Below are 11,767 nucleotides of genomic sequence, written 5' to 3' on the forward strand. Positions count from 1 at the left end.
GATGGGTGGGAACAATCATCACCGCACTCAGTGGGTCGATCAAAGACTTTCTCTGGAATTTTGCCCAAAACACCGTCACCTGCGAAACCCTCCATCCCAACTAGGAGGAGTATCAAAGATTAAAATATTGCGTATGAAAACAAAGACTGGGCAAAAAGCTTATGAATAAAAATAGCCAACAAACCCACTCAGAAATTGCCTGTTTTGACGCTGCATGAAGAAAACCTCCTCACAACAGAATGTCAAACTAGAAACCAGATGAGCCTGTCAACGTAATCCATAAACAAATAGGAAACATATTATGACAACAGTGAACCAAATTGGGAGAAAAAACAACCTCCAACAACAAGCGATAGACCTGTAAATACCAGAGCATAGGAAAACCCCTCTGCAGAGTACGCTATGTCTATTTCTGGGAGAAAGAAAATGAAAAGACGACAGCCTTACCCCAGAGGCATAGGACCTCGAGATTCTCCACCATCGTCTGATTCGAATCGACACCTGGGTACCGTTGATGAGGAGCCACTCCCAAGGTCGCCGACGAAGCTGTACAACAAACGAAGACTCCAGAGGGGAAATACCTCCACACCTAGGCCGAACACGCCAATTAATGAGGTATAAATGTAGACGGGTGGAAATTTAATGTATTGCTCAGTGACATGACAGAATTAAAGTCCTGAGCTCAATCACTGTTGAATATACTATATAGCAAATCGTGGATTAAGGGTTGATAAGCGGGCTAGTTGACTTGGTTGAAACCCAACCAATGTATGACCCTGTTAAACATTAGTCGTGGCAAGTATACAAAATCTATGTTTTGTTTGATTGTAAAAAGAACCATATTATATTAGTCCGAAGTAATGTAAAAAAAAACATTGGTAAGAACTTACAGTCATGGTGTAAATGTATATATTAATGGTAAAAGATCTATGTTTAACTTCAAGTAATTTATTTAAAAAAATTCTTTATGCATATCTTGACATGTGGGTGTGTGACATATGGTATCAGAGCGCTCAGGTTGCAAAACTGAGACCTCTGGAATATAAGTAAATAACAACATTTGTGATGTGCACAGAGGAAGAAGGGAAGCAGTCAGCATGAGGAGGACTGGAAATCCACCACACAGGTCCGTAACGAGAACAAGGCTAGCATCATTTCAAGAAGGCAATCCTGAGGTATGGGTGCAGTTGGGAGAAGAGTCGCACAATACCAATACTGCTATCATGGAGATTGTACAAGAATTGAAGGATGAGATGGCACGTCTGCGGGCAGATAATGAAAGGTTGATGCAAGAGCAGGAAAATATTATGAAGAGTCTATCTGATAGACAGAATCATTGACCACTAATTCCCATCCTTGAGCGCGGAAATATGACTAGCGAACAAGAATTTTGAACTGAGAATGTGGAAAGAGAGGGTGGCGAAGAGAATCATGAAGAAGAATCAGATAATGTGTCAGAACATAAGACACAAAAAAGGCAGAAGATGGAGCTTCAAGGGGAATTTCGGAAAATAAAACCTCCCCTCTTTGATGGTGAACAAGAACAGGCAGCGGAAGCCTAGCTCATCAATATGAACAAATATTTTCAGTTGTATGAGTATGACCACAATTTAAAGGCTTGTTTGGCCATCTTCCAACTACAAGTAAAAGCCACCCTCTAGTGGGAAGAAGTAAAAACAGTCCGCAGAGTAAATGAACAAAGCATAACTTGGGAAAATTTTCAAAGGTATTTTAAAGAAAAATATATAACTGAAATATTCTATGACGAAAAGGCAACGGAATTTCATCATCTTCAACTGGGTCAATTGTTTATGGATGATTTCATAGCAAAATTCACATCCTTACTTCGATATGTCCCTTACATATGCAAAGAAAAGGCAAAAGTGCAGTGGTTTATCAGCAGTCTTCCACTGTTCATGAAAGAACGACTTGAGTTTGATAACCTGAAAACCATGGACGAAGTTATACGGAAAGCACGGATATGCTACCAGCAAAACAAACAAAAGGGTGATGTGGGAAAGAGATGGGTCGACAAAAAGGGGATTAAATTTACTTCCAATCACAAGGGAAATAAGGGCACAGTCAACAAAGGACCGTATAAAGGTCAAACTAGTCGGAATATGAACAGAAATCAGCCCAGATTTAAGCTACCAGGTGAAACCAAAATGAATGAGCAGTCAGGCAGAACTGAAGTAGAATTAACCACCAGACCACCTATATAGTGTTGGGGATGCAGAGGTCTGCATTATGTCAAAAACTACCCACACCGCAAGGGAGCTGATCAGATTTCATATATTCAAGAAGCATCTACTGTAGGAGAAGTGGCAAGAAGCATTCCTAAAATTAATGTTGCCCTTGAAGACCATCGGGGAGAATAACCAACCATGGTTGAAGTCGAAGGTAAAGTTTTTGGCCAAACCATATCCATTTTAATTGATCTAGGAGCTACTCTGAGTTATATTAGCTCAAAGATAGTGGAACAATGTTGTTTTCAAGTTGTTAAGTTTAAAAATCCATGGTTAGTACAACTAGCCACGGGAGCAAAAAGAAGGGTGTTGGCCAAGGTCATCAATTGTCCCCTAATGTTAGTTGGTCAGTCTATTATGGCAGACCTGAATGTGTTACCCCTGAGATCATACGACATCCTTATAAGTATGGATTGGTTGGAAAAACATTGGTCCCTCATTAACTGTAAAACCAAAACCATTAATTACCTAGATGAGAAAGGAGAAAGACAAGAAATTCAAGGTATTAAAAAACCTTTGAAATTAAGGCCTGTAACAACCTCCCAATTAGTGAAATGCATCAGAAAAGGTTGCTAGGTTTATGCAATACAAATAGGGTATGTTGATTCTAAGGATAAAACTATTTCTTTAGAAAATATACTTGTGGTGCAAAATTTTCGAGATGTGTTTCTTGAAGAAATTCCAAGACTACCCCCAAAAAGAGATATAGATTTCACCATTAAGCTAATTCCGGGAGTTGCCCCGGTCTCCTGGGCCCCTTACTGTATGAGTATACTGGAGTTAACTGAATTAAAAATGCAACTATAAGAGCTGCTTGATAAAAATATGTATTCGAAGAATTATAATGACAATTAGTGTAAGCTATAAATTATTTTAAATTATGAAATTTAATTATAGATCTTCATAGTTAAAATGAAAAAGAAAACAGACATTTTGTTTAGAATTTTTGTCAAGACTTCTGGAGTTATGGAGTATTAATAGTATTATATCTATCTATATTTTATAAATATTCTTTAAACTATTTGTATTTGATTTATATGGACAAATTTATTAACCTTAAACATATAGTTAAGGGGAAACTTAAATGATGAGTAAGTAAGTCTCGAGTATTGTACTCTTTTTATTTAAGTTTTATTTTCCAATAAAAATTCATAATAATTATTTTATTAAGAAAAATTATAATAATAATTTATTGATAAACATTTCATTTACGATTTTTATTACTCTTATACATTGTTATTAATATTATATCTGCCTATAAAAAACACACTAAATTGAAAAACCTTTGTACAATAATAAAATGATAAGAGATTTATTGAATTTAAAAATTAAATTATAATTAAATAATATTTAATTTGATATCTAAAATTAATATTAAATGTTATTAATAAAGTTTTCTCTAAATTATAAATAATGGTACAATTTAAATTAAACTGTAAAAACATTTAATTATTCAACTGCAAAACATCATATTTACAACACTGTAATGAAGTCATGAAACAATTGTATCCACAAAAACACAAGGAAATCAGCACACATATGTTAGGTTGTGATTTTAGGTGACATCCAAGATGGCATTTATTGTTTGGCTCTCACTGATCTCTGAACAAAACTAAATCAGACAACATTTAGTATTTTATCCCGTGGTTGACTTTTGAACCAAGATATACATAGTGCAACTTGATAAAATAATAATCATTATCTTATCACAACGAGCTTACCACGTCGTACCTTTCCAGTTATAGAGCAGCTGTACGAAAGAATATGTGATGAATCTATACACAGACATTTGCACGTTGTATCTTTGCAATGATAAAATAACAACAACCTGCGAAGGTCCGGATAGGCTGTATTATTGTATAAAATAATATGTGATCATGATACCATAAACCCTAAATCCAAACTGGAAACCATGTTCGCCTTACCAAGACGAACTCCTACGAAGACTTTTCACGATTCGAGCTCGCCCACAGAGAATTGAACCCTGCAGCACAACAATACCCATCCATATAAATACCCATCCCTTCACATTCAGATTCTTATACTCCTCGTTTCTTCCACATTCTATAGCGCCACTGCTTACCATCAATTCTCCTTGCCCGTCCCCTCTTTACTATCCTGAAACGCCAATGTCGAAGCTTCATCATCAGCACTGTAAATCAACCTTCCTCCTCCTATTATTTTGGGCCTTAGTTGTTGTTACAGTAAGCGTGGATCTTGGAGTTGTTAATGAAATAGTGGGTGGTCAGAACCTCGGAAATGCCAAATCTAAAGCACCGGGTTTTTATAGTGATCAACTTAGAGTGGCTTTCTACCGTTGGAGTTGTCCAGCTGCGGAATCCATTGTGTTTGAGGCTGTGCGAAATGCATACATGAAAAACAGTGGAGTAGCTCCTGGACTCATTCGAATGCATTTCCATGATTGTTTCGTCAGGGTAAGGCGCAATACTCATTAATCCATCATACCATACATCAATTTATCAACATTTTCTCCTGCCTCTGTTAATACTTTATCACCTATTGCTTTCAGGGATGCGATGGGTCTGTTCTCATAGACTCCACTGCTAACAACACCGCAGAGAAGGATAGTCCAGCTAACAGTCCAAGTCTTCACGGATTTGAAGTGATTGACGCAGCGAAATCAAGATTAGAGGTGGTCTGCCCAAACACTGTTTCTTGTGCAGACATCCTCGCATTTGCTGCTAGAGATAGCGCAAAGCTGGTAATTATATTGTCTTTTCTTTCGCTCACAATTTTATAGAAAATGTCCCGCACGACAAATACCTACAGCTACGCAATATTGAAAAGCCACTAACTTTTTAATAAATGTCGGCAGGCATCTCCATACAGATATGGTCTTAGTTGGGATGTTCCGGCTGGACGGAGGGATGGAAGAATTTCACGAGCTTCAGATATCGCGGGAAACTTACCTCCCCCATTTTTCAATGTGACACAGCTAACCCAAATCTTTGCGGCCAAAGGTCTGTCACAGGAAGAGATGGTCATACTGTCGGGTACGTACTAATTATTGTGAATGTTTATTAACACACTGTATTGCAACCAGTCCCAGTAGTAATATTGTATTTAAAATCATTAAAAATATTTTTCGGAAAATTTTATTAGTAGAAATGCTGAAGTTTTAAATATTGAGTATTTAGAAGAACATAAAAGCGTTAATTTGTAAATTATAAATCGCAACAATTAAAACTAACTCAAATAGTATGAATATTGCTATATAAATGTTCATCATTGTAATTAATTTGTTATGTTAATGCAACGTTGGGTGTATGCGTGCAGGCGCGCACAAAATTGGCGTGTCTCACTGCTCTTCATTGGTAAGCAGGCTCTACAACTTCAACGCTACTTTTCAGACGGACCCATCTCTGGATCCTAATTATGCTAACATACTCAAGGCACGCTGTCCCGAGGGAAGCCCCAGCAACGTGAAAACGACAGTCGCCATGGAGATTGTGACGCCCAACACCCTGGACAATATGTACTATGACGAGCTTAAAAGGAAGCACGGGTTGTTTACCTCCGATGCAGCTCTGCTTGCAGATCCAAACACCAACAATGTGGTGAACGCAAACTCAGGACGCCATAACCTGCACAGGTGGCAGCTAAGTTTTGGTGCGGCGATGGTTAAGATGGGAAAGATCAGCGTATTAAGTGGGAATGAGGGAGAAATCCGGCACAACTGCAGGGTCATTAACAGCTAATCTAAGCCCTCATAAGCTCTTTGAGATCTAAAATAATTCATCATCCTCACTCACTCCTGGTGCTGCATAACCCCGCCATTCTTATATTCTTCTTTCACCAATAAAACACGTACTACTCTCAGGAGTTTTACCTGTTATTTGTTTTCCTCTTAGTTAGCTTTAAGAAGAGAGTCTTCGCATTTGATGGGTAATGACTTACTCAGAGATCTTTCTTGTTATTTGTTTTCCTCATAATGAGATGTATGTCGAGATCTTTCATGTTATTTGTTTTGTTCTTAATGAAACGCAACCTTAGTCTTTGATTAACGATATTTTTAATCGAAGTGTTGAGTCTTTAAAGATGTGTGTTCATGTGTGCCATATCCCTTATGTCCATAAAATATATTTTTCCAATTATAGTTAGTTATATTTTTTTTCTTTCCCGAAGGTGGCAAAACCTATCAAACTCAGGTGTCAAACCAACAGTGAGGACAACCATCTCTGGCTGCTATCCGCGAATGTCGATTTGACTCATCACCGTTATCAAGGAAAACCACGCCACCTGTAATAACCCGCTGGTGGTCCGTAAGGGAGCAGGCTTTCACTCCTGCCAGATGCCTCTGGGTCTTGGGCCGTTAACCTGTTTCCTTATGTCCGAGGAAGACGAGCTCTTAGCCAAGCAGAAGCAGTCTCCAGGCCGATTTAGTTATATTTAGAAGACAATAAACACTAATTTTTTTATCTTTAAATAATTAATATATAATTTTTATAAAAATTTCTATAAAGTTATTATTGAACTATTTTAAGGTTTTCTCATTATTATATTTTTAATAGTGTATACTAAAAACTTTTTATATTTTTTTATTATAATAATTTTAAATATAATATTTTAGTTGAGAATATATTAACTTTCTTTGGAAACATATTTAATCTAAATAGTTTTTAAAAAGTATAGTATGTAATTTTTACAATTATTTATAGCTTTGGATGGTAATTCAATTGATATGGTATTTTTCTAAATATATAATTTAAAAAAATATATACAATTAATTATAATTGGTAATAGTGAGACTACATAATGGTCATGTCCAAAAATAACAATAGAAAAAAAAATTAAGCAATAACTTAACATTTATAATAACCCATTTTAGAAATACATACAAACACAACTATAAAATTAGTAAATATTATATTTATCCATTATACTAAAGAAATTGAAAAAATATATTTAAATAATTTTTTCATTTATTATAAAATAAACTAAAAAATCATAAAAAAAAGAAAACTGATCACAACCTAATTTCAATATAATAATATTAATCTTAAATATTTTAAAATCCACTTTACAAATTTTATTCACATCATAAAATAATGAAAATCTAATATCAATTCTATTTTACCACAATAATACCATTCTTATTTTTTCTTTTTTAATTTTTCGTTTATAAATTTAATTATATCAATTCACAAAATTAATAATTAACTTTTTGCTATTAATTTTAACCCACACCCATTCCATACCAACACCTACACCAAAAATAAGATTAAGTGCAATACACCAAATAGAAATTCATTTTAATCAGTCAGTCAATCTCATCCGCTTTTCTCCTAACATTATTGAGCAATTGTTTGGTCTATTATTAACCGAAGGTCGTATAGTTCACTGCCTCATTTCTTTGAATAAACCTCTTCCTCACCGATACAAAATTTTAATTTTAATGATTTAAATTTTTAAATTTAAATTATCTCACAATTAAGTTAATAATTCATTTCTTTGAATAAACCTCTTCCTCATTGATAACGATAGTTGAGTTCTGGTATAAGTGCTTCGCTGGAAACAATGAAATGCATGACGGCCAAAAATAATTTAATTATCAAAAAAAAATTATTTCCATCTTTGACACCTTCTTATATAAAAGTTAATAAAACCTAAACCTTACCAAAAAAACCGACTAAACGATCAACACTTTTATAGACCCACCCTGAAAGCTCTTACATTCTTCATCATCTTTCCTCTACCCCAAAACATTTTACCTATTTGCCCATCCTTCCTATCTAAATCTTTGGCTACTTCTCTCAACTCCCACAACCATCCTGTCATCCCGGCGACTTCCTCACAATCAGTGTCCTCAAACTCTGCGAATACGTGCTCAAAATATTCGTTCTCACAATCGGCCTCTGTGCCATTACACTGCATTTCCAAGCATATTGTCACATTCCAAGTTTTTTTTTTGTCATTATTAATATTAGTATTTTTTGTTTGTAAAGTGGTTTAATTTCATTTCAAATTATATCAGGTTTGATGTGAGGTTTGAAAAATAGGAGTTCGGAAATATCTAAGGCATCAAAATCATTTAAGATCACATCAAATTTAAACCACACTAACCTTTAACATAACTAAATTTTTATAGACAAAATTTAAAACAAATTATATTAACAATACACCACATCACCATAAACATTATCAATACTAACATTGAACATTCTTTTAATTTCTAATTAAACATTATTTTAATAAAAATAATTTATGATTCTCTGTCATTTCGACACATGTATTTTGAATCTTGATTGTAAATTTCAAAAATAATTCTAGAACAACAACGGCGAAGTCAATTGTTTAAAACCACTGCTGTCCGTCGGCAATCGGGTATGATAGGGATAAGGATGGCGGGAACAGGCTATCAAATCTAAATCGAGTCCACATGTGACTCCCGACATGACGGCGGCGCTCTCCTCTTCCGGCTATTACCCAATCGCATGCTTCGCCATCGAATATCCCACTCTGTCGGCCGCCTTGGTTTATTAACTCAAATCTCAATCCGCAATGTCATTGTATTTCTTTAATTTATCTTTGCTGCTTAATCATATCTTTAATTCGCCTTTAATTTCTCATAACAACTAAACGATATGCCCCTGAGAATTCCAATTTATATATAATAATAATTTACTACTAATTTATTTAACTTTGAATTCACTCTTAACTTTTAATTTTTTAATAATAATTAAACTATATGTCCTGGCAATTCCAATTTATATATATAATAATTTACCATTAATTTATTTACCAAAGTCACATTTCTTAAGCGAAGTTTATAATTTATCCGCTCTGCCCTTCGAGCTCGCTATAGCAATCGATTTAAGCATTTGCTTGTTAGTTTTGCACGAAAAATAATTATCCATTTTACTTTAAAATAAAGTTGGATAAAATCGTATAATTTTTTTATTATTAATTTTCATCAAGTTTAAGATTTTATTTCATCTTTTATTGAGGCACAATCACATATCTTCTCTCAATATTCTAAGTAGTTAAAAGAAGTATTCAATAATATTTTTCCATAAGTTAAAAGAAGTATTTAATTAATATTTTTTTTCTAGTAATATTATAATTAGGTTGATAGGCTTTCCTTTAAATGAGTTTAGTCTTCTACTTTTTGATTCTCTGATTGACATCTGGGGTCCAATTGGCATCTGGTTTAATTGACATTTGGCATATGTTCTCGAACTATTCCTCCCTCACCAAAACTGCTTTCCAATTTCTGCTCCTCCTGCTTTCCGCTTTCTGCTCTTCCACGACCTGCTGCAATAATGTTTCCGGGCTCTTCCACGACCTGCTGCAATAATGTTTCCGGTTTCTGCTGTGCACGACCTGCCTTGCTGCCTAACGATGAATTTAGCTCTCGGTTATTCAATGGTGATTCATTATTCTGCTTTACAGCTCGATGTTGCTATACCCTGTTTACAGCTCGATTGTGCTATCTTGTTTACAGCTCCGTTCTTCTGTTTAGAAGTTGTTCGTTCAGGTGCTCAGAGTTCTTCTGTTCAAAGTTCAGTGGTTAGTGCTCTCAACACTGGCTTTTCTGATCCCATTCTCTCTCATTTTTCTTACACTGTTATAATCTCAGTCCAGTGTTTTGTTGTGGGTTTTTTATGGCAGGTACAGGTTAAATCAGTTTTCTGCGTCGAATAAATCAGTTTTCTGCCTCGAATCTGTAAGCCTTGCAGGTACCAGTGTAGCCCATTTTCTTGGTTGTATTAAGTTCTTGCTTGGCTTAATGACCAATAGCACACTAGATATGGTTTGTTGCCTAGCAGCGGAATCAAAATCTCGTTTTTATCGTTTCGGATATGTGGCTCGAGGGCGGGAAATAGTGGGGGGCATGCATATTCATACTAGAGTAAAATCAGCTAAGCTAAAATGTCATAACATGATCAGTTATACGCTTTGGAAGTAGCAGTAATCCCTCTAAGTGACCTCTACGCGGCATCTGCACTCTGAATATTAACGGTATTGAAATTTTCATTAAAACCTCTAAACCTACTACTGTCGATGGCGACGATGAAGAGCTTGCTTTCCTAGAGGTCGTTCAAAGGGTTTTTGTCTCGGTTCGGTATTGAAACCCTTTGTTTGTGTTCAATTTTTTCATCTTCCTCGTCTTTTAAGAAAGAATTCAATGGTGATTACATGTACAAAAGCGACATCGACACTCGGAATCTTAACGGTATTGAAATTTTCAGTAATTTTTTTGTGAAGTTACCTAAACACCATTAGGGTTTTGCCCATTTCTATTTTAGAACCTGTAAGAGTCGATGTGGTGCAAAAAATTTAGAGGTCTATAATAAAACTGTATCTTCTAAGTTATTTTGTAACTAATTTTTCCTGGAATTCAAATGTTGAAATATTAAGGTCAAGTTCTGTGCATTTTGCCCAAAACTGACAGCTTGAAAAGAGTCGATGTGGTGCAAAAAATTTAGAGGTCTATAATAAAACTGTATCTTCTAAGTTATTTTGTAACTGATTTTTCCTGGAATTCAAATGTTGAAATATTAAGGTCAAGTTCTGTGCATTTTGCCCAAAACTGGCAGCTTGAAAAGTCTGCAGAATTGTTTTTGGGGTCAATTCAGAGAACAGGGGTACTATAGTTAAGGTGAAATTATAACTGGGGAGGGTTTCTCTATGTGAGGTATCGTTGGTCAAATTTGTAGTTCGAAGGGTTTCTCAATGTGGGTATTAAACTTGAATCAATTTTTATTGGGCGGAGAATTTCTCAATGCGGGCATTAAACTTGAATAAATTTTTTTATTGGGCGGAGGATTTCTCAATGCGGGCATTAAACTTGAATCAATTTTTTATTGGGCGGCGGGTTTCTTCATTCGGGGTATTGAAATTTAGATGTATTTCTTTAATTGACAGGTGTTTGGGGGTAATTTTTTTTGTTGGTAGGAGGGTTTGGAATTGATAAATAGAAGGATGACAATGTTGTAATTAATATCAAAACCCTACTGGTGTGTAGGCAAATGTCATTCTTCATTTGAAGAATTGATTGAAGACTAAGCAAAAGGTAGAAGGGTAGCTCCTGATTTTCGAATTATGATTGTGAATAATTTGCTCGCATTTTTTTAACAATTACATACTCACAAAGCGATTTTTCTTATGTTTAAGTCATGAAGTGGTTTATTGAGAGAGTTCCATGAGCTCTTGCCCCATAAAGGAACTGATTTTTCTTGGAGGCCGAGAAGATAGTTAATCGAGGTTAAAATGCCATCTGCGCAAAACTTACTGAGGTTGAAAGCTGCTTTCCAAGGAAATTTCCAAAGAAATTAGAAACACCCAGAACATCAGAAGTTTGCAAGGGGTTTACTCAAAGGAGGCCATCAGTGGCCAAATATCTCATTTTCCTATTCTTTTGGCACAAATAATTTATCATCAATTGCTGGCTTGTGCACTTTGGGCTATTTAAATCAATCAAATAGATGGTTTGATTAGACATTTGATCACAAAAATACAATTTCTATGTCAGGAACTCTTTCCCAGACGTTTTCAAT

The 11,767-nt window shown here is 35.1% G+C and overlaps 1 protein-coding gene across 1 annotated transcript; it reads left to right on the forward strand.

Annotated features, from left to right (window-relative positions):
* The first annotated feature begins 4,536 nt into the window (after nucleotides 1-4,536).
* Nucleotides 4,537-6,117, forward strand: LOC149238386 (peroxidase 5-like). The gene is made up of 4 exons (XM_089366971.1): nucleotides 4,537-4,681; nucleotides 4,777-4,968; nucleotides 5,083-5,260; nucleotides 5,544-6,117. The coding sequence occupies exons 1-4, from the start codon at nucleotides 4,619-4,621 to the stop codon at nucleotides 5,963-5,965; spliced, it is 855 nt and encodes a 284-aa protein (XP_089223097.1). The 5' UTR covers nucleotides 4,537-4,618; the 3' UTR covers nucleotides 5,966-6,117.
* The last annotated feature ends 5,650 nt before the right edge of the window (nucleotides 6,118-11,767 follow it).

Source organism: Pinus tabuliformis, chromosome 8 (assembly GCF_031772625.1).
Source record: "Pinus tabuliformis cultivar Carrire ecotype Pingquan chromosome 8, CPIR1, whole genome shotgun sequence".
Taxonomy (NCBI): domain Eukaryota; kingdom Viridiplantae; phylum Streptophyta; class Pinopsida; order Pinales; family Pinaceae; genus Pinus; species Pinus tabuliformis.